Source organism: Apis florea, unplaced genomic scaffold (genome assembly GCF_048593485.1).
Source record: "Apis florea isolate Af1SG1 unplaced genomic scaffold, ASM4859348v1 contig_3326_pilon, whole genome shotgun sequence".
Lineage (NCBI taxonomy): Eukaryota > Metazoa > Arthropoda > Insecta > Hymenoptera > Apidae > Apis > Apis florea.
The window spans coordinates 1,360,221-1,384,474 of NW_028256739.1; the positions used below are offsets into that span (position 1 = coordinate 1,360,221).

At 37.5% G+C, this 24,254-nt stretch overlaps 2 protein-coding genes across 5 annotated transcripts in view; one reads left to right on the top strand and one right to left on the bottom strand.

Annotated features, from left to right (window-relative positions):
- The window catches only part of Fstl5 (follistatin-like 5), a 61,147-nt gene that overhangs the window by 11,300 nt on the left and 25,593 nt on the right, over nucleotides 1-24,254 (bottom strand). For all 3 annotated transcript variants that reach the window (XM_012493246.3, XM_031919764.2, XM_012493247.3), the window contains one exon: nucleotides 4,410-4,496. In XM_012493246.3, the coding sequence (XP_012348700.1) occupies nucleotides 4,410-4,496 (87 nt within the window). The remainder of the gene's footprint in view (nucleotides 1-4,409; nucleotides 4,497-24,254) is intronic.
- On the top strand, nucleotides 19,313-23,685 carry LOC105736826 (uncharacterized). 2 transcript variants are annotated; one of them, XM_086911621.1, is made up of 5 exons: nucleotides 19,346-19,666; nucleotides 20,361-20,514; nucleotides 20,743-21,143; nucleotides 22,028-23,285; nucleotides 23,350-23,685. In XM_086911621.1, the coding sequence occupies exons 2-4, from the start codon at nucleotides 20,488-20,490 to the stop codon at nucleotides 22,614-22,616; spliced, it is 1,017 nt and encodes a 338-aa protein (XP_086767747.1). In that variant the 5' UTR covers nucleotides 19,346-19,666; nucleotides 20,361-20,487; the 3' UTR covers nucleotides 22,617-23,285; nucleotides 23,350-23,685. The 2 variants fall into 2 exon arrangements, with proteins under 2 accessions (XP_012348703.1, XP_086767747.1); XM_012493249.3 differs by lacking the exon at nucleotides 20,361-20,514 and having other exon boundaries at nucleotides 19,313-19,666.

The window sequence follows — 24,254 nt, forward strand, 5'->3', positions numbered from 1 at the left end:
AAAAACTTCCTGTTGCAGCGGGAACAAAAATCGTCCATTAAACAAAAGAACGTTAATGAGCGAGAGCGGCTATTGTGAAAAATCATTGCATTTTTTATTTTTTATTTAAGTTTTAAACATGGTAAAAAATTTTGCTATCATATATCGAAAATCTTGATTAAATATCAGAGACATATATTGCCATTCCATTTCATACTCCTATCTTTTTATTCATTAATGTGTTAACAATTTCGAGATATTCTTTATGTAATTCAACAGATACTTGTCAATACTTGTTTTAAGAAATGAACATAATGATATCGATAGTAATTAAGTATTCTCATTCTAAAGAAATATTATATTTTTAATAATCTTAACTCTAACTCATTAAGCATCGAGTAATAACGCGCAATATTATTAAGAAAAAAAATATATAATTTATCTCTCTACAACTCTATAAATACTTTCGTTTTATCAAGTTTTATGAGATCGTACGATTTTTTTCAATTAGAATTAAAAGAAAAACAAGTGAACTTAGAAACGTTCAATTCTATCGTTTAAAACAAAAGAAAATAACACGATATCAGAACTTTCACCGTTCAATTACCCGAAAAAAGGATAATCACTGGATCGTGAAATTCAACGACGCATAAATTACAAACCAGAGGAATCAACGACGTACATCTCATACGCTCTTCTTCTAACCATTAGTTTTCATTAAATCGTTCACACAAATAGCCAATTCGTTTTTTCTCCCTGAATCAAAAATTGCGATTCACAGAGGAGCCAGGAATGCATTCCAATTACGGCCACCTATTTCGTCGGTTCCTCGACTTGCCGTATTAAAGCGTGTTATTTTGGATTATCGATTAACGGTGTCGGCGAGGCCATTGATTACGCCGTGCCCGACGGCGTATCGGGATTTTAACAACACAACACGCGAACATTCCACAGGAATCGCGCGGTTTTATCGCGGATGGATTCGCTCTCCCGCGCAAATCCCGCGGAACGCTTTGTCAAACGATGGATGGATCCGGCGCAAACTTGGAGTAAGTAAATGCGAGGAGAAAGGGCGCTACACGTTTAGACGTTCATTAGAAGATAAGGGAGGGGGTAACTAGTTGAGCTAGGAGCAGAATGTTGCGAAATTTAACGCTCGTAAGTACAGCCCTTCGTGCACGGGATCACCGTGCTATTATTTTCCTGCGAGATAATTAAATGTTGCAGGGGAGGGATTGCTTTGCGTTTTGCCGTGGCAATTTCTCGAATGGCGGCGGTAATTAATCGATAAAACGGTACGATACGATTATATCGAGGTTGAGAGGATACGATACGAAAGGAGGAGACGATTCGTCGTCCAGCGGTGTGTACAGGATATAGGTTGAGGAAGGGGAGAGGGGAGTCGTCGGGGAGACACGAAATGAGAAGAACAACAGCGATGGAAATTAGTCAGTTTACACAGGCTCGAATTCAGTTGTCAGACGTTGTTTGCATTTACATTTATCATGGGTGTCGTGCAATCAAATCCGCTTCAGGCCGCGCCGAGAATTATCCTCCCGCATGTGGGAGGACAAATGCCGGCACCGATCCAACCACCTATGCGCTGGGTAAATTCTGGCACGCCAACAATTATGTTGGGCTACACCGTTACACGATCCACGGGACGGTCTGTCCAGGGTATGCCGCTGCACATGCATCAGAACAAACACTTCCGGTCAACATTAGCGGAATGGCCAGCAACACGAGGGGCCAGCTCGAGCAAACGACAAGTCAGATGTTCACACGCTGCGATTTTGTACGAGGGAGGAAATATTGAATACACCGAATGAAGTATATTTTTCTTAATTTTTTTTCAAACCAATATCGATTTTATTCGGATGTAATAAATATATGTCCTCTGAAGAAGGATGATTTGTTAATAGAAATTGAATTACGTGTATAACTTTGAAGTAATGATATTTCAATAATACATTGCAGCTTATTAGTAGGAGTTTTTGTAAGCTAGTTCAAGATCCATCGGTATTATGATATTATTTCGATTTTTATTGGCTATATGGTATATGGTAAAGCTCGCAATAAATTCTTATTGCATTGAGTTTATGAATCAAACTTTCTTTATGAATCAGATAGTAGTAGAAACGGTTTGTACTTTCTATTTAATGAGATATTCCCTTTACTATTTCTCGTTGATAATAAATGAGGATTTAAAAAACAAAAGCTTCAATTTTGCATTTGTAACACGTGCAATGGTATCCATTGCTCATTATCGTATCATGTTGTCTTTTTATTGCTACAAACCCTTTCAACTTGAAAAGTGAAGCAGCGCAACACGAACTAAATTCTATAAAGGATGAAAAATAGATACGAGCGAAGAAATATCATTTCGCTGTTTCGTTTTGAAGATAAAAGAAGGAGAGATAGGACACACGCTTATTACACGCGTGTAATAGATTCGATTGTATAGAGCTAGATAACATTGTCACAGAGTCAAAAGAAATTCAAATTGGATAGGGTTGAGAGGTTTATCACAGATCGCATAAAAATCGAGGGATTTCACTATGAACCATTTGCAGAAACGAGGGATTTACGAACAATCTTAGAGTCAAGGACGACCTTTCTGGGACTGCCTCCAGCTTAAGAACTTGCCATGGACTACTTTCAACGGTTGAGGAACAATCCTCCTCGGTCATTTTAGATTCAACACTCCAGTTTGATCACGAAATCTTAAGTTATGGGCTGGCTTGACAACAAAGTGATCCCCTTTAACTTCGAAATGGTCCAATGATAGAGACTCTTATTATCATGTTGAGGAAGTTCGGTAACGAGTTCTCAAATTTGAAGATCGATTTAAAATCTACGACTTGAGAAGATCCCTTTCGAAGACACGTTTTCAATATTTTAGAAATATTCCACGATCTTGAAGTTATTCTGCTCGCGTTAGCTACCATTCCAACTCGATATATCACACTTTTTTTTAGATGGCCGACGATGAGTTTTAATATCGCGAAATGGCCCAAAAATGAAATGGCCTGGAGTCTGATTGGGATTACAGTGTACAGTCGGACGCAAAAGTCTTGGCAGGAAAGAAAAATTCTTCTTAACTTAAAAATTCTGACGAAAGTTTGCAAGAAAGAGGATAATGGATTAATTACAAAGTTTTATTAGAAAACAAAAGTTTCTCTATGTGTGATAACACTTAACTCGTTTAAGTTTAGATAGATCGCACGGAGGAATTTTATGTATATAACCCGGCCAAATTCTAATTCAGTTCAATGATTTGAGAAACGCGCAGCGTGTTGTCTAGTCTTTTTTTTTTTTTTTTTTTTTAAATTAAAAAAATTTTTTTTTGATTAAAATTTCGTGCACACGCGGCCGTTTTATTCACTCTTCAAATACCAAATTCGTTTATTTCCGCACTAATTGCATTCAAATATTATTACGGCCGTGTATACGTACATATTGTACGAATATAACCGCAATTTCGTCGCGGGCGCGTGCGAACACGCGTATAAATAATTCCCGAATATGGTAATAAACGATATAATATAAACGCATGTATATTTCATACGTATACGCGTATTTATCCACAGTTTTGGGTCACGTTCTAAATAACATTCTTTTAATAGAAAACGCGAGCTATTTCGTTGAATCGTGTTTGAGTTTGATCGATTATTACCATTACCAGTAAGTGGGTCAATGTGCGCTGGCTGGAATCTATTGGAAGGAAGAGCCGGTTATGCCATTTCTTGCTTCGAGCAGGGGTTGTCAGGCGAGTGACGTTGAAATACACCGATGCACCCCGGCGAGGGTAGGCTTTGTCAATGTCCCGAACGATTCTTTGCCTACCCTTTGTTACATCCCCCATTGTCGCCGACCACTCGCAAGTGCAAACACATTTCTATACTCGTGTACTTTTTCTTGCCATTCTCATCTCTCCCTTTCTCTTTTTTCTTCTTCTCTCAGAAGAGGAGCAACCGAATGCTGGATTAAACGAAAGAAACAAGGAATCACCGCTGTTGTTGCTCGAATTTCTCGAAACAAATCCACTCCACGCTTTTCTTTCTCTTCCTTTTTTTCTTTTTCTTTTTTAACTCCTTCCAGCATTTGCTCTTGGTAATTTCTTGTTTGCCTCTCCGTTCCTCGCTCTGCACCCTCCTCGTCGATAACTCGTCGATGCTCCGCCAACAGGAAAAAAGGCGACGATGCGGAAAAAAGAATTTCGAAGGGTGCAACCAGATCGAACTGTAACTTCGTTTCAGGGAAATATTGTGCGTTTTCTGGAAGGGATGGGTTGTGTTGTGGAGGGAAGTTGCGTGAACGATTTCATCCCTCTCCTCCCACTGTCGTTCTTTGCTCTCGTGATAAATGGGTTCGTGTCGAGGACACGATAATTATGTTAAACGATACAACGCAGAGGCTTCGATACTCACCTTGTAACCGGCCACGGAGACCACGTAGGTGGATGCGATCGACAGCAACAGGAAGTAAAGGGCCGCGATTTCGAACATACACCTCATCTGGAAATAAATGCAACGTGTTTCAATAGAAATTTTCCCGTTCGAAAGTGGAGTCGATCGATTTCAATTAGATATATTAGTCCGTTTTATTTCGTTTATTTCGATTTTATGGAGTCATCCTATAATTGAAATGGAATGGACAATTTATAGCAGTGTATTTGTACGAATCAATGGAAGATTCGAATAATGGGACAGCAATTAATTATTTTATATTTGGGAAAAATAATATTCTTATTTGCAATAAAGTTGAATATGAATTTCTTAAGTATTTTCCATTTCATTTCAAGTTAAAAAATTGCTAAGTATATATTTTAGATTTCGATATTATTGTGCGTATAGATACTATGTGAATATGTCAATTTTAAATTAAATTTTATTATCACTGCTGCGGTAAGGAAAAGCGTCTACTTACATTGTTGGAATTATAGGTGGTGTATAGTTCAGATAATAGAATTTTCGATTAGTAGAACGTTCAGATAATGGAGATTCTACTGTATCTTATGTTTTACGTTTCTAAAAGTTCCGGGATATATTTAAAATATTTATCATCATTCAAATAATCTTCTTGAATTTTTTTCCATCTAATTTCTTATTATATTTATATCGAAAGAAACTTATATTCAAAATATTCAACACGCCCTTTAATCTTATTTAAACGGTTACCTGATTATTCTATTCGAATTATAATTTTATAATAATAAAAGAAAAATAATCTTCGCATTAACAAAAAATAAATCATAATATTTCGCCAACTAAACAACTTTCCAACGATTCCTAATGATTAAATTGCGAGTTACTTCGTCACACGAAGAAGAAAAAAAAAAAAAAAAAAGAACCCCGTTTAAATGATCCAAATACAGCGACGTGAAAATCGCAACATTTACGTCGCGAAATATTGGCCGAATGCACGCAAGCGTTCATGGGCAAGTTGATATTTCACAATTTTATAGTTCTACCACGCTCGCAGAAACGAAACGGTTGGAGAAAGAGTTCGCGTCTACGTTTTGCCGATTTAATCCATTTTCATTGCACCGATAAATAACTCAACTTGTTCTTAAAACATTCAATAACGCGGTATCGAGAAATAAATATTTATCCAGCCTGGTGTTCTGGCCAATTAGCCAGTGAACAAGAATCGTGTTTGATTAGAAGAAGATCCTCGCCGCGAAGCGTGTCTCTAGAAATTTAAACGCCTCCTTTGCCTCCGCGACGATCCACCATCCAGATATTTTCCGCCCTTTCGTTTCCTCGCTGGAACTTAATTGTTCGTGCGATATTTAATCGCTGCTCCTCCTCCGCACTGAATCCATTTGTTCGCTTGTACCGTGAAGTGTGTAGCGATGGGACACAACGTCTCAAGTAGAAGTTGAATGGAATTTGTATTCTTTTTATCTTAGAGAGAGGAAAGAAGCGGTATTTTTTGAAAGCAGGAATTTCCTATGAATATTATTTCGAAACGAAGATGTTACGTAAAGTGTCTCATCGATTGAAATTCTTTATTGATTTAAAATTAATTCTTGCAAGTTGTAATTTTTATGCCTAATCGTGCAATGATCAACGAATGATTGTATCATTTTGATGATATCATTTTTCTTTGTTGGATCTTTTTTTGAAACATTTTTGAGTATATCAATGATCAAAAGAATTAAAATAAAATTATTTATGATTTATAATTTTTCTAAATTTATTATAAGAAATCAATTGAAATTCGCGTTTCAGATGTTCGCGTAATTCGATTATATTAAATACTTAAAAGAGATTTCGATTCGGCCCAAGTTTTGACATTCATATTTATAAGCAGATTTTCACACAATTTGCAAGTGTTTATTATAAGGTTTGAAGTGGCTTCACAAGCACCGGAATAAATTATCACACTTTAATATTCAAATTGGTTATGATTTATACGTGCACTAAACTTCCATTCCACTGTTTAACGCCATTATACTTTACATTATAGCCAAAATTCAAATAGCGGGATTAATTAATTACCTTTAGAAAAATTATTACAGAGAACTCGTAACTCGTGACTCGTCAAAATTTAAACCAATGATATCAAGCAGCAATTAGATTTTCTTGAAAAAAAATTTTCCTTAAAAAAATTCACCGAAATGAATTTCTTTCTAACCACCATAATTCGATTATACTAAACACTTAGGAGAGATTCAATTCAATCTAAATGCATATTCATAACTGGAATTCTCCACAATTTGCACTTTATTTATACAAAGTTTCGGGAACCTTCTTGAAAATATTGAAACGAGCCATCTTTCCTTACCATTCGAATCGAAATGAAACAAATTTGCATCGAGTTTAATTCAAACGTATAAATAAATATCGATCTCATCACCAGTTGCACGTCGTTTTTATAAATCGTGGAAACGAGCGTCGAGGGGAGCGTCTGGCTGATTTCAACCATTTTAAAGAATTATCGGCTGCACAACTGGATGGATTGCCGCGTGTATGTTCGATAAACGCCGTGACACGGTTATGGAGAACTTTGTTTCGTAATCGCCTTATCGGCAAAGGCGATTCGCGAATCATCCGCTCGCATCCACCATGTTGCGACCTGTTTAACGTCGCAAGCCGGGCAAAATATGAAGCCAGCGGGGAAAATGAAGACGCCAGCGAGCGCACCGCGAGTGTGTATTAATTAAAAGTGCCAGGCTCGGTGTTTCTCCTTTGAACCAGTCAGTTTCATTCGAAGCGAAAGCCTGCTCGCTTCGGGCGCGCGCGATTTTTCGTCGAAAAATTTTTTCCCCTTTCCTCCCTCCCTTCTTCTTCTTTTTTTCCTTTCTTTCTTTCCTTTCTTCTTTTTTTCGATCCAACATCGTCGAAACGTCGGAAATATTTTTCACGCGACGGGAAATATCACGCGACGAGAGTAATCCTGTCCCGGTGTATTGTATCGTAAATCAGTAGTTAGAGATGGAGCATACACGATGTGTACGATAAAATTATAGAAAATAATTTTCCCTTGGCGGAATATCGTTTCAACGGAGCCCGTTCCGTTTACACGGACTCGTAAATATCAATTAAACGAGAAACCCGGCGCAATCAGTTTAATGTATAGAAAGTTGAGGATTAAATAAATCTTCGCGAGAGATTTAATCGCGAACAATTTCGAATTCAGAAAATGAAATGATTTTAACATTTTTCTTCCATTTCTCTTTGAACCTCTTCCCTCCACCCCCGATAATTTAACCCAATTATCTTCGCCAACTTCTCGAATCGTTTCCTTTTCTTCTCTCTCTCTCTCTCTCTCTCTCTCTCTCTCTCTTTTTCTCTTCTTTTCCTTTCCTTTCTCCCCCTTTTATATATCGTAACCGATTCGATCGATTCGAGAAAAAACGGGGTTAGGAAACAGCCCGGGAAAAGCCTGGCGGCGATTAAAATAAAATTACGCCCCAGAATTATATACGACCATTCATCCGGATGCACCGCGGGCTAAAGTGTCTCCAAGACGGATCGCGCCCCTCCCACATCTCCGCCAATCCGGAGATTGAGCCTTTCAACCGAGCAAGATACCAAATTTTTCTCACGTACACGCCATATAACGTACGGTGAAAAATGAATTTCCCTTAACCGTATTCCCGCGTATATATATATATATACGGAGGAGGATGCTTTATTTAGCCTGTTTAATCCGCGCGCGTGAACCGGAAGATAAATCCGGTTGGTCGGATGGAGGACGTCTCACCGCTACGAGTCGTAAATCGAGGCGGGTCTCCCTTAGAAGAAGAGAGGAGAGAGATCGGTCCCTTTTTGCTGAATTCATCCTTTTCAATTCGAAGAGAAATATCGTTGTTGACGAAGGAGCGAGTTATACTGTGTTATATACAGAGATCCGAGTCAGGGGCGGTGTATATTCGAGAAGGATCGGCAAAACGATCGACTCGCTGTGAATAATGGGGTAATAAGCGAGATTCTTGCTACTTTCTTCGGGAAAGGGACGATTCGAAGCACGCGTCGCGGTTTGGCGAACGATTTCGAATAACGTTATCGAGCGAGGAACGAGCGAGGGGTCGTCGAGGATCTTCTTATCTTTAAAGCCGCGGCGAATCCTCCGCTTTCAGATCGCTTAAGTAAGTAAGTCCTTTTCGGTCCGTTTAGCATTCTGATTTCCCCCGGCCGAGGTTTATGAACTTTCAAACTCGGTTTTTTTTATTGAAATTGAAACGCGATTGAAAAAGTTCGGGGAGGATCGGTCTCGTGCGTTACCGCTTTATTCTTCCCCCCCCCCCCGCGTCTTTTCTGCTTAATTAAACGCCTCGACTGTCGGTGATCTTCGTTGGAGGAATTAGGAGGGTTGATATTAAGGGGATATCTTTGAGTTGTGCAAGTTTATATATCTATAAATAAATTCATATCGTATGTTCGAACAATCCGGATATTTGAATAATCGATTTTATTATAATGCAAAGAATTTATGAAAGGAATGTAAGAAGATGAAAGAATAACTCGATTACGTCGAATTTATCTCGAACAGAAATTCGAATATCTTGAAATCTACCAATATGTATATGTACATGTATATATATATATCATATTTTCTACGTGTGAAAATCTCACTTCTCCCTCTATGGTCTAATATTATTCTTTCTTCTTTCTCACAGCGTTGCTTGCTGCTTCCACTACCGGAATATTATTCCCTTCTGGCTTCTCTCGACTTTTTTTCCTTATCGTGGGATTTCTTTTTTTTGGCTATCCTCATGTTGCTACTTTTTTTCATTACCGCAACTCGTTTTTCCTTCTTTTTCGATTCGTTCTCGAACACTAGTTCTACTTTATCGCTTTTATCGTCGAAATTACTTTTTTTTTTTTTTTTTCTTAAGCATCCCCTTGTCGTTTCTCGCACTCTCCTAATTTTATAGTCCTCTTGTCGCTACAATTTACTCTACAAATCGTCTCGTCTCAACGGTGGAATAACGTTCATTTCCGTGAAATGTGGAAATTTTTCCATGTTCCAATTATCCGTCGGGATAAAGCGCGATCCCAGAAGAAGATATTTACCGAAGAGAGGACACCCTTGGGGATGATAGATTATTTTCCGCTGCTAATTCTGGATAGGCACGCCGTCCACTTTCGTTAGAAGTGGAAAATCCTTAGAAATAACGACAATGGTGACTCGGGCGCAGGGATCGATTTTGGAGAAAGTGGCCACTAGCGTGGCCACTACAGTGATTTGGCCGCGGAATGGTCGCGAGTTGTTGACCTTAGCCGATGGAAGGGATGGAGTAGGACAGATTCAGACACTCCACAATCCTCGAAAGAAGGGAGAATTATTTGCGGTGTGAAAAAGATATAATTCATCTTGAAAATGATGACCTATCTGGATATGGCACTTTATCGTCCATCGAACACTTCACCGTATCTCGACACTCGATCATTTTTTAATGAGGGGTATATATATATATATATATACGCGTGATATTAAAGTTGTTATTGATTTTGGTCGCTGATCCGCATATGTGCAGTAATCTAATCGTGCTAACGCTGCATCACCTGCGTCCTCCAGTGTCATTAATCTAATATTATTTGATATTATGACGCAAAACTTAAAAGGAATTTGCACGAACAACAGATTTAACGATGGAAATATTATGATGAAATAAATTATTTCAATTTTTCAATTTTTAACATTCGTCTTAGATGAAATTCCTTTAATTCGTTAAATTTCTTTATCGAATGACGAACAGCGTATAAATAATGATTAATAAATTTTGCCCAAGTCTGATGAAGATTATAAACGGGACATAATTGCATGTTACAACGTTTCATATCATGAGTTGATATTGTTATAGCAATCATTCCATCAATCAAGGTTAATTGATTGTCAATTAATTAATTAATAATTATTTTCGTATACAATCGAATAAATAAATAATAGTTTCTACCTCGAGCAATATAAGTTGCGATACACATTTATCGAAAATTTGAAATTACAAAGAAACCGTTTTATTTTAAATTAATATAAGTATAGAAATTCTAAAACTAAATAAAATATGTAATACCCTCCTAGTACTATAACCATCCCTTATATATCATTAGACATCTGCACGCGAAACGCATTGCACTTGTACTCCATTAATCCGTATAAACGTAATTTCATCAACTTTTCATCATAACTTATTCATCCTTTCATCAAAAAAAAAAAAAAAACAGATTCTCAAAAGCTTAAATTACTTTACATGGGATGACCTAACAAATTAAAAAAACAGAACAGAAAAAACTAGGTTAAATTTGCAAAGATAAATAATCTTCCAAAATCATCAGGTTGAATAATGTATCGCTTGTTAATCGCTTCTATGCACGATTCTTAACGAAGCGTCTTTCAATCTCTCGAAGAGAAGAAAGAAGAAGATTCATCAATTCATCACTGTTCCACCACTACTCAAACCCACTCAAACATGTTTTTCACGAGCTTCCTTCGTTTTCCATGAATCGAAGGAATCCTTTTCTCTCATCCGCCACCGGGCTTAATCACGAAAGCCCGCGGTGTCTCTAATTTACATCCCGTATCTTTGTCCTGTTAAAAAAAAGCTCGGCCGCCGGAAGACGAATTGCACGACTCTGTAATTATTCGAAGAAAGGGAGGGACGGTGGGGTCAACGGTGGGGGAGAGGGAGGCAGGCGAGCACAACGAGGGAACGGCTGATATTTTTTCAACAGACGAAGAGGTGGTGGAAGAGGAAACGCTACCGTGGGTGGGCGGAGACGGAGAAGCTGGCTGGAATGGTTTATTGCGTGTGGAGATAATGGGACGATGCGGGTTTCGCTCGTGTTTTTGTCTTCAGGATCGCTTCCAAGAATCCGTGCACTCGGTTTGTCAATGGAATAGTTTCAACGGCATCGTGTTAATGCAGTCCGTAACAAAGTAATTCCTTACGATATTTTCATATCAATGCTAATGAGATGCGCGTAAATTTTACAAAGGGACATATTTTCTTCCCTTACGATGTAATTTTGTACTTCTTTTTTTTTATAACTTTTATAACTCGTCCATTATTAGAGAATTAAGCGAACGACAGAATGACACGATAAAACGTAATAAAAATTATATGCCGTGTTAAATTTAGGAAATAAATGGATAGATAAAAATATTTTTGTACAAATAAAATTTGAAAATATTGAAACGTTGTTCGAGAAACGTTGATAACCGATTTACTTGTCGTTTTATCTCGCGTTTTATAACGCAAGATTCATCGATCCTCTACATTTTGTTCCCCCCGAATAAACATGAATTTCTTTTCCATTAAACTTCCACTTGGTAAAAGCAATTTAACCTTAACGAGTAATTACGTATTATTTGAATATACAGAGGCCGCTATTTATTCCTGGCCAGGGGTAGCTAGGAGTAGAATAGGGGCCAAGTGAGTTTTATTCTTGCGGTTTTAAATTGCTACTCCAGTCCTTTTATTAATCGCGGCCGAAAAAATATTCCACGAAACTGTGGACGTTGTTGCTCGATCTCTTTGCGCACCTGCGACTCGTTCGATCGATGTTTCACCGGATTAACCATGTTCCATGTTTTTAACCGATTCCTTCGATATTTGCTTATCAAATATTTATGACAAAATAATCCGCCCTTTCTTTTTCTCTACTTCTCCTTCTTCTTTATTATATCAATCCTTTAAATCGTTTTCTCGATTTTTCTTTCGTATTTTTCTCTTTCGAAATACGTATCTTCTTTTTTTTATTAGAAATTATGATTAAACTTTTCGCAATTGTGGACGAGATATCTGAATTCTACGATGCGAAATATTTGCATCGTTGCAATTTTCGAGAACGACGATAGTTCGCGTAACTTTTATTTGATACATAATGAAACGATAAAAAAAAAAGAAATGTATCTAAGTTCTTTCCGTTGTTTTTGTAAATTACCGTATCTTTTTGTCGGGCGAGACAAATATTTTTCTGTGAATGGAATTTTACTTGGGGGAACAACAAGAATGTTTCGTTATGTGATGTTTCAAAACATTTCGTACGAAATAAAAAAAAAAAAAGAAAAATAATTTATAAAAATATATAACGCATTCTTGATTCCTCTTTACGATAACGACGAAATATTTACAATGAATTATTTATCGCAAACTTTCAGATGGAACATTTCCTGTTTTTTAATATAGCAGAATGTATCATAGATAAGCAAGCATATTTTATTTATGAAATCGCATATACGACATCGTAAGACCGAGATATCTCTTTAATAGCGAAAAGATTAAACATTAGATTCAAGTCACGAGTACTTACTTACGCGCAATGTATGTGCATAAGATATTTGCATATCATTGTATTTATCATAATGTTTACATATCGATTAATTAAATCCAAGTATTTTCGTAGGATTCATAACAATTTCACAATATGAAAATTACGTTTATATTATCAATTAATATCAACGTACAAGTATGTTACATCTCGTATCATTTTTGTTCTCATACGATTATACAAATTTCATAAAATATAAAAATGAAACGTGACAAAAAGAAAGATACGCGATACATCCACACCATTATCGTTATATTCAAATATTCCATGTTCGCATGTCACGACACATCATTCACAATTATATTATCGAGCCGACGAATGTTCGCACACGCCATTAGGACAATCGTTTAAATTGTATTATTAATTTCAAACCAGATATCGGACACAATCCGAATCTGCAGTTGCCATAAATTGAAGTGCCAGGATGGTACGAAGAGCCAGTTGCACGTATATCGATACAGTCTGGCGGCGCGACTCGTGAGTGCAAATATTTTGAAGCACCAGCTGTTGCTCGAGTGTCCCTCGTTAAAGCAGTTTGGAATTTCGGCGTCGTTTAAGAATTTCTCTGTGTTATCATGGCCGCCGATTACCATTATTCACGGGCCCACAAGCCTGTGAAAACATCCACTGCCGGATGTTTGGATTGCATTAATTGAAGATGGGTCAAGCACCGGTCGAACTTGCAATCGCTTTAATTGCATCAATCGATGAGAAGCGACGGCTGGGTTGACGAGCGTTCTGACATTTCATTCTTTCACTAGTAATGCGGTGTATGCGTGTATGCATGGAATCGAGAGCGTTCTCGATCTTTGAACGATCGATATAAAGCGCGATTCAATTTATATACGATTGATTCCCGAGAATTTTCTGGGAAATATGTCTGGGAAAATATCGATAAACGTCTAGTTTAGTGATCGCTCTCAATTTGAGGATTTGCATTTGTCGTGTTGCGTGAGTCTAAATTAATATCGAATTACGTTTAATCATAATATTTATATTAGATTTGTCTTCTTTAGATTTAATAAAAAAATTAATAAAATTATTATACGTTTGATTGGAATCTTATTTTAGTGATGAAAAAAATTTTGTGTGATTTTTGTGTTGTGTAAAATTAAAACTATTTAAATATTGAACATAATAAAATAAAAAATGTGTTGTATCATGTAAAATATACGTTAAATTGTCTTTACATCGTTTATGCAACAAGAGATCATTGCGTTCCCATAAAATGACGAATAAAATTTTAAGGAATTTTCATGTAAAAAATGCGAGTAAAAATTGAAAATTTTATCATCAAAATCCAACACAGGAAATAGAGGAAATCATGCCATTGAAGTCAGTTTTTGTTTTATCCCGATATCTCAATTGGATGTCGAGATATAAGGACTCAAAGTGTCCGTAACACTCAACGTCGTACAGAGATTATGAATAGGCCCGCGACCCAGTGACCTATATCTTTTCTTGAAAATGTGTACGCTAGGAATTTCTAGGAATCGCGTACCACGTTTTTCCAGGAATAGTGGCTGTCGCTTGTCTCGAGTTTGAGATAGGTCAGTACGATAAAGTGCGAGCGAGAGATCCGAGTACGCGACAAGGATAAAGATAGTAAACCATTAAAAATTACCTTTTTCTTTACACGACGATATCTCGGGAACCGGAAGTCGTATTAAGATAAATCAAAATGCGTTTCAAAGAGGAAAGTTCCGCGCTTCTAACGATCTTTCGTTGATCGACTAAAAGTTATTATCTTCGGAGTTATAGCGGTTTAAATTTTATCTTGATTTTAATAGTGATCAGGTTTAACGTAAATGATTCAAAATTATCGTTTTCTTTACATCGACGATATCTCGGGAACCGGAAGTCGTATTAAGATAAATCAAAATGCGTTTCAAAGAGGAAAGTTCCGCGCTTCTAACGATCTTTCGTTGATCGACTAAAAGTTATTATCTTCGGAGTTATAGCGGTTTAAATTTTTTCTTGATCTTAATAGTGATCAAGTTTAACGTAAGTGATTAAAAATTATCCTTTTCTTTACACGACGATATCTCGGGAACTGGAAGTGGTATCGGGATAAATGAAAAAGTGTTTTAAAGAGTAAAGTTCTGTGATCTTTCAATGGTCTTTCATTCGTTAATTGGGAATCATTATCTTGGAAGTTATAATTGGTTTAAATTTTTCTTAATTTTAACAAAGTTTAATCAAGTTTTAAGATAAATTACACGATAAATATGCTTACTTATGGAAGAATATTGCTCACAATGTTTTATTAAAGATTCTACGTTGATTTAAAAAGTCCTTTGATTAAAGTAAATTGGATCCTTATATTAATCAACCGATTTTGGTTTAATAACGTTGATTAAATAAAACAAGTTTTTATGAATTCTGTAATTTTTAGATATTTGTAGCTGAACATCCTGTATTTAAATTTTTATTTTGTATAAAATATGCAAAGCACATGTAATACGAAAAATATGTAGGTACCTATTTGCATGAAAATCTGCAGTCTAGCAATGAAATTAAGCTCTCATAAAAGAAACAAGAGCAATAATAATCCAAATGAAGAATAATAAATTAAACAATTATTAAAAAATTTAATCAACGTTATAATTATATTTAACTCTCGTTGTTAAATAATCGGATTGTATTCCGTACAATTGGAGCAACTTGATTACGAACTTTATGTGGTTTTGGATTTCCTGATGTTTTATGCTAGATTTTCCTGGATTTTGTTGTTTAATTTATAAATAAATTTTTGGAAAGAACGTTAATATATTTCCCCGTGAGAATAATTCTGAAACTCAAAAAAGCAATTAAAAGATTTTTATTTTTATTCTCTCTGCGAGACGAATAAAATAAATAAAATGAATAAAAACTAAAGGATTATTAAACGCCTTGATATAAAAGTATAATACAATTTTGTGGGAAAAGAAAAACTGAAAATGCTCTATAAATAAAGATAATAAATTGAATTAAAGTTTTTCCCCCCCCAATAAACTATATTTATTTTACCATCAATTTGATTTCCTATAATCTCAAGATTCCCAAACAAAAACTCGAACTATCAACAGGTATGAATTAAGAATTAACAATCGAAATAAAAACCTGTTCATCGAAGTTAAAAAGATCTATTCGTTTAATATTAAATTATCATATTTTACTTGCTTGTTTCAATTGGATCCCACATACGTAACATCGCAAATTAATTCCTTTTCCCTTTTCGAAGATAAATTACGCATCCCCGATCCGATTATTCAATAGCCATAGCAGAAAATCGAAGATAAATTTCAATCGTTAATCGTGATTGTCTTTGAGAAGATTCTTGCCGTGTCAGTGGAACTTGAGCAATTTGTCAATTTCAACATTTGTCCGCGCGTTCCAAATGCTCACTGATGTAGCCATCTCGCTCGAACGATCGCAGCAACAGCGCGCTCATACTTGTAGGGGGGGGGGGGATGCTGCACGGTGCATGATTTGCGGGTGCAATCTGTCGGCATGCCGAGACGCGGCGATTAGCATGGCGAATATCACGGTAAATCGTTAAACTGTGGAATGTAACGCGTGGAAGGTAACGTCGCAACGTTCAAGGCGCTCCTTTCATTTCATTTGATCAACACGATCGAAACGTGGCTGAGGGCAAATATGGACTTTACACTTCGGTTATTCGTGCGAATAATCATCCGTAGTGAAATGTGTAGACACTGTTTTCATCTGCATTTCGTTCAAAGTAAATATCGACCGTGATCACAGCGGCGGGAATGTAGAGGCGAAGTACAGTCAATTTCCAACGAATGGACGATTCATCGTACGACTCGAAATGTAAATTCTTACAAGGCGTACCGTTATTAAATTTATCTTCAAGATTATTATTATAACCTGGACTTTTCCACTTCTCTTAGTTTCCATTCTCGCGACACTTAAAAGTTTATTTTAGCCGCGTATCAAGAGACAATCTAATACGTTCGAAAACAATTGAAGCATGACCGATCGCTCGAACCGATCGAAAAAATTGAAAAACCACGGAAACGAATTCGGCTATTGAATTCGCTTAAATATTCCAATTTTTATCGGAATTCATCGTGAATCAAAGTGAAAAAGTGAACGAGCGTAAAATTTCGATCGCGCTCTCTGTAATTCAACCGAGCCACCATGTTTAATCGTGTTCTTTCATTCTCGAGGAATCAAGGCTAAATAGGGCTACTTTAGCCTAAATTCTCGTAATCAGGACGCTCGAAAATTCGGTTCGAATTCAATCGAAAGGATCGCGTTTTATCTCGCGATCGCCGCTTCAAGGCTGTGAATTAACCGTGTCAGCAATTTATATTTCGCTTCTCGACCCGCCCGCCCATCGTCGGCCACCATTAGCGATCGCGAAAACGGCGCCCCTCGCTGAAAGAGCGATTTATAGTGGCTCGATTAAAAGCGTCAGATAGCGTCGCTCACAAGTCGAACCTCTCTTTTCTTTTTTCCTTCCTTTTCTCCCGGTATTAGCGACCGATCTATTTAATCGATCGTGCCCGATGAAGGGCGCGCCCTCGACTGAATTTCTTATCGTCCGTGGATCATTTCTATCTGTATGAAGGGGGATAGAGTGGATATCCTGAAATGATAAAAGTAGGACGGGCGAAATTGGATAACAGAGACGATAAAAGAAAATGAAGGGACTAAACGAATGTTCAATGTTTGAAATCATCTTTTTCAATTTGGACGAAATTTTGCATGCGTGAAATAATATTATATTAGAAAGAAATATTTATATCTTGTATCATTTATAATGTAATAGTTGTATCATCACAAAAATGTGTGTGTACTTGATGAAAACAATTCTTCGTTGGAAAATAAGGTGCATATATATGCACTGTACGCATCCATTCTTAAAATTTTCAATCGTAAACAAATTTGTATTTTTGCGCTTCTAATTAGATTGGCCCTGGTCAATGAAATAAAATTAAAACTACACACACATATATATATATATATATATGTATGTATATAAAACGTAACAATACGTTGCATTCTCGTTTCGTACGTTGGAAAAAAATGTAAATTTTATATTTAAAAACATTTAATTTCTCTCCATTTTTTTTTTTTTTTTTTTAAACATGTCACAGTAATAAACAAGTCTTTCCAAAAGCGGTGCCACGGCAACGTTACGAAAACGTTGGAAAATTGTTGCCTTAAACGACGAGCTTCCCGCATGCCATCAACGATGCGTGTTAAACGATATTTCACATTTTCTTTCCGCGCGCGTGTATTACGTCATACTCGTCCACAATAACGCAGTTATTGCGTTCTTTCTTCTTTTTTTTTTTTTTTCGGCTCATTACGCTTACTCTTTCCTCATTGAAAAGCCGTTATTAAGACATTTTTTCCCGCCTCGAATACCCGGTAAATATCGGCCTGATTTACGATATTACTCTTAGGGTAAAATCGTTCCCGACATTGCCAATAAATCGCCTCCACGCTTTCGCGCATTCACCGTATCTATAAATTGCTCGTGTTTCGCCGATTTTTACCTCGGCTGTTCGCTATCTATTTCCGTTGTTAATACGATTTTTCCGCCCTCGAGCGTAGCCCCTCTTCCTTTTTTTTTTTTTTTTTTTTTTCAGTTGTTGTTCTCGCAGTTTTATTTCCTGCCACGCCTGATGCTCCTGATGCTCCCCTCCCCCAGTATTTTTAACGGCGTTTTCACCTATGAGGCGGGAGGGTAGGGGAAGAAAAAAACTGGTTCTTGAGCACTTCGAACGTGCTGCAAGCAACGATGCACAAAGGGCGGAACAATCCGGAGTTGTTTCTGTCAGCCGTTATCGATACCGTAAATTTATATCCGCTTAATCGAATGAAAGAAGAAAGGGAGAAGAATGGAGGGAAGTCGAGAGGGAATAGAGATGGAGAAAAAAAAAAAAAGAAAAAAGAAAAAGGAAGTAAAGATTGAAAGATCGATGAGGTTTCAAAGTCTTTCGAACTCTTCTCCTTCCCTACCAGTCCTTTGACAAAATCCATTTATTTCCTCGGTTGATCTCCTTTTTAGTCGATAAAACTTCCTTCAAGTTGTCTGTTAAAACGTTTATATATTGTATGATATGCGCACGGGAGTAAGTCCTGTATAACGGTGGCGATTGTGTTCGATGAAAAACGTAAGTTAGATACGATGGAAAGTATGATAAAGAACGAATCTTTTTCGAGAAAATTGAATTTAAAAATTCGAGGATTAAACTGTTTTTAATTATTCACATTTTATTCCACGTTACTTGCTTACATTCACCCTTATCATTTATCGATAATAATCCATTCAAATGTCCATATAATCAGAAATTAAATAAATTTCATTTGAAAAATCTTCAAACTTATTTTTCGAAAAATTCGAAGGAAATTTTATTCGATTTGTTTTTTTTTTTCAATCCTCCTGATTGTATCATCAGCATGTATATACGTATATATACATATACCCGATAGAACACGATTAGAATAGACTGCAAGTTTGTTCGGTTCGCGGCCGCATTGTTCCGAGTGCAGCAGGGAAATGAAGTTGGCGGACAGTTGGTACCACTGGATAAAATTTATTTTCTCGAAAGAAGCGCACCGATATCGTGGAGCCATGGCGATGTTGGGGGCGGCGGGGGGTTCGAGGGGGTAGCGATGTCGCAGAATTGGAAAGCGCGACACGCTCCAACCTCAAACTCCGCGATTCACATATAGAAATAGTTTGTAACAAGGAAAAATTTTTCAGAATCTTCTTGACGCTTTATCGACGATAAATCAAACTTTCCAAGAACTTGACGCGGACTCGTTGAAAGGAGTATATAAAACGGAGAACACGTATAACATAATACGGAAGCGCAATGTCCTCTTTGATTGTAATGCACAATTCGCAGATCATGTTGTTGGAAGTGGCTGTAAAAAATGTGAGTAATTATACATCGTCGTATTTCACTTAGATGATCATTATTTATTCCCTCGTTATTTTCTTTTATACGATTTTAATGATAAAAGTGAAGGTAGGATTTCGCAACACGATTGACAACATCGAAAATATTGAGATATTCGTCGCTTTTAACGAAGGATTGACGGAATGGAATAAATTATTGTTCCATTTTTTTTTTTTTAATAATACACAAATACTTTATTAACCGTCAACAATTAGAATTATCATTGTACAATATTAATTTTTTGAACGATCAAAAGTATCGTACAAGATGCCTCTATATGTATAAAATTTTACAAAGGAAAGAATCAGAGAAATATTAATCGTAAAACAACGAAAAGAATTGTATACGAAAAAGTATAGGCGATGAAACGCAAAATTAAATAATTTCTTATTATTCTCATTAGCGAGTTATTTAATTCTTTATTTAATTATTAACAAGATAAATATCGAACCAGCAGTGCAAAATAAATAAATACATAAAATTAAATGGAATTCATTAATGATTTCACGTTGCAATTAAAAAGGTGTCGTATAAATAATTATGAGAGTGTACGAATCGTGTAAGATCGTTTTTACCAAACGGTAAGATTCTTTAAACGTATATGAACGCGGTTTTCTCCTGTACCGTATCTACATACGATACGAAACTTTTAAACTTAACGCACACCCAGATAGCCACCTGTATACACGGGCCGGCAGTCACGTAAGAGCGTAAGGATACATCATATAGTATTAAAAAGTATCATCCCTCTTCGCCTCTACTTTTCCCTCTGAAAATCTGTATTTTTAAAACGTGGAATGACCAAGAGGAGCACTTTACACCAGGTAGATACCACTCGTGAAAAAAACTCCCTTTCCAAATAAATTTTCAACAAAAAGCGATATTTGCTTGTAAGATACACACACATACACACACATATATATACATACACGCATCCTCGGTCGACAATATAGAAAAAAAAAAAAAAATCACTCGACAATCAATCCACGTATAACCATCCTACATTTTCTATACTCGGATACATACATATATATCGGGATATGTGTTCGCAGCTCTACATGCCATGGACCAACGTGTTCGACGCAGCCCTCATGAAGAAAACCGTGATAATGTTTCGATTGCTGGACGAGGAATGGACAACGTTGTCCCCGAATCGATCCGACTACCATTCTTATCGTGGCTCCAATTACGAGAACGAGAAATTCTACGGAGGCAGGTCCGTCCTGTTCTCCGTCCCGGAATCCATGCTCGAGGAGAGTATGTCGGGGGTGGATCTGCAGCTCTACGTGTACAAGGGTATATCCAAGTATTTCGAGCTCGAGTCACGCCGCAATTTCGGATTCACTCTCGTAAGGATGGACGACCTGTTTAACGGGATTATCAAGGACCTCAACGAGAGGAAGGAGCTCGAGGGTTATTTTTCCAACGATTTGGAGCGGGAACCTATATCAAGGTGAATCCATTTAAATACGCGGACCTGGCGTTTATGCAAATCCGCCGGCGAAACGGATTACCCGGACGGCAAATGTTAGGGGGAGGGGGAGGGGAGAGGGGTCTAGCTAGCTAGCTAAACGTAATTTAAAAAACTGCTGTACCAGACCCGGGATCCTTGCCTCGTTTGTATCGGGAACCGTATCGGCCGAAATCTCTTTCTCTTCCGATAGAAAAACAAAAGGAAAAAAAAAAAAAAAGGAAAGAAGGGTAGTGATCTCGTGTTTGCTTCTTGTTAATCTCGTTAAAACAGCCCTGTCTCTCCGAAACGGGTCGGAACATTTCGCTCGTTGAAATCAGACTAAATCAGATTTGGGGTGACGTTATTTCGGATAATACGTTATTCGTTTATTACAATTATCCGAAATGATCGCGCGATATAATTTGAAATAACTTGGAATATTATTTCAAATGATATTCCATTTCGTGGATATTTCGCGACTCTGATGTTTGTTCTTTTTCTTTTTTTTTTTTTTTTTCTGTGATAGAATATACGGGTCTTCTTTCCGAGTTTAATATTATTCCCAACGATATAACTCAAAATATATGTTGGAAATAATAATTTATTTCAATTTATAAATAAAATTCGCCCAATTTGGGTGAGAATTTTCCGAAAAGATTGAAGCAAACGTTTTAACGAAATTTGGTACGGTGGAACTCGTTTTCAAGTATAATACACGAATTACCGAGACATAAATTAAGAGATAATTTTTCACCGAGGAACGCTTGTTAATACCTCACCTCACCCACTCGACTCAGCTCGTATAAATCCGCCTTTTCGTCTTGAATCGAAGCTTGAAAAGAAAAAAATAAATAAACGTTTAATATTACGTATTAATCGTTCAGATCGACGCAAGGCAAATTCAACCTGTTCGACGAGAATCTGGACAAGACCAATGCCACGATCGAGCTCTACATACGAATCAGTTATCTTGGCAAATGCATCATAACCGAGATCCACTCACCCACGAGCATACAGAAGGCGTTCTACGCGCGCGAGGAGACGGACGAGCATTACAGGTACCAGTTCCGCGAGTTGAACACCATGGACCTCGAATCGTTCTGTTGGGGAAGCTTGACCATCATCCCCCCCCTCCACCCTGACAATTTGATCTGCCGATGCGAGCGGGTGGAGAAGCCCGTGGAGGAGGCGACGCAGACCAAGAAGAAGAAGAAACGGAAGCGCGACGAGCTCGATTTCTATCGAAAGATGGCACGCGCCCAAGAGTTGTTGGCCAAGATGAAGGAGATGAGGAAAAATCGTCCCGACTCCATAGCGCACGGGGTGCCGAAGAAGGTTTGCCCGCCGCCGGTCTGCCCGCCCGTGTGCGCGCCTGTCTGCGTTTACACTCTGCCCTCCGTTTGTCCCAGTCCCTGTCAACCGTCCACCGTTTACTGTATACCTTCCCTCCCTTGCACGCCTTCCTGCAGGTGAACCATGTACGTGTGTATACACAGAATCAGAGGAGAATTTGCATGGGATTTGCCGGAATCCCTTGGAAAAAAAAAAAAAATGGAGGAGACGTTACGCCGCGTCCAACTTTCGCCATTGTTCCTAGCTGGAAACTTCCCCTCCTCCGAAGGTAATCACGGCGACCGTGTCCCATCGTGTTTTATGATCCATTCATCCCCCCGCGATTGGACGATTTCCCAAATTGTCGGCCGAAATTTTATGGCTTATGGCGAGGGGAGAGGAGCAGTTTGCACGAGCGCAGTTTGGATCGAGTCGCATGGCCCGTTCCAACTCCTCCTCCTCCCTTATTGCTTATTCCGTTTTGCTTTTTGGGAAAAAGAAAGAAAGGGGAAAGAATCCTCTTTGTCGCGTTTCGACGAAAATAAAACGCGGGATAAACGTCCTTTGGGACGTTGTAAATTGGAAAGCGAGTAGACACACCACACACGCCATCTTCGAAGAAATTTCACGCGAAGGGACGCGCGGTTTTTCCGCCCGTGTCTCGAGGCAACCCGGGATATCCACTTCGCGGCGGATATTCCGATATTCCATGCAATTGAAAGCCGAAGAGTTTTGCATTTTGATTACCAGCCGACCCCGCTTCTGGCCAGCCTCCTCCGAAGGAGGAGAGGATCGTCCGCGTACGTGCACGTACGTATATATATGTGTGTGTGTATATAACGTGGGGTTTTCACGCCGGGATTTCGATTTGCAGGCAGGGGAGTATTTTATCATCGGTGGCATTATGCAAAGATTCGGGATCTCGGGCGAGGGCGAAGATCTTCGATCGAAGGGAGGGTGGATACGGGAGAATGGAGTGAGCGCTTCCTTTCATCGGTCCGTAAATTTTTTGATCGAGAAACTGGCACCTCTGGTTGGAAAATTTCCCGTCGGGACTGTATACGCGAGGAAACTCTTCCTCGCCTTTATGGATCGTTTCGGATTGTCGTCCCATCAAAATTTCTGGATCATGATTGTCATTGATATTAAATTGAAATACGTGATTACTGTCTCTAAGGAATAAACGAATAAACGTGCAATTTTATATAAATTTCTTTTTTATATTTATTGCAAGAAAAAAAACTCCATTATCCGAATTAATAAGAGGGATAATTGAACATCTATCATCTATCTTAGATAAATTATTCTATGTTTTGAGAAAAGTAATACGCTTGTTTGCAACGAAATTGGGACAAATTTGGGGTGAAAAATGGTTTTTATCATAGAAATTATTCTATATTCTTTTTTTTTTGAAGGTTTCTCAATTTCGCATCTTTCCAATTTCTTAAGTAAGTTTCCGATTTTATACATGTACGAACGTGTACAATTGTACGTATGAATTTTAAATTAAATTCTATTTCCATTAATGTAAATTAAGGAAAGGCGATTGTTTGTTATATAGTTGCGAATATAGAGATACAATTGTTATTTTTATTATAGTTATTCTGACATGATTTTACTATGCTTAATATTATCCTTAACAGCTTCGATCATTTTTAAAAAGGAATATTTATTTTTTTCCGAACAATTACGAAGAGATCTTAATCATCGGTGAAAGTTTATGATATTAAATAATGATTTAGATTGCATTAGATATGTTAATTAGAAAGAGTTAAAGAG

Bases quoted from the DNA above. Each gene is read 5' to 3' on its own strand.
- LOC105736826 (XM_012493249.3), top strand. From the start codon at position 19,604: ATGTCCTCTTTGATTGTAATGCACAATTCGCAGATCATGTTGTTGGAA. The intron at 19,667-20,742 runs GTGAGTAATTAT...ATGTGTTCGCAG, and splicing joins TGGAAGTGGCTGTAAAAAAT to CTCTACATGCCATGGACCAA. The intron at 21,144-22,027 runs GTGAATCCATTT...TTAATCGTTCAG, and splicing joins GAGCGGGAACCTATATCAAG to ATCGACGCAAGGCAAATTCA.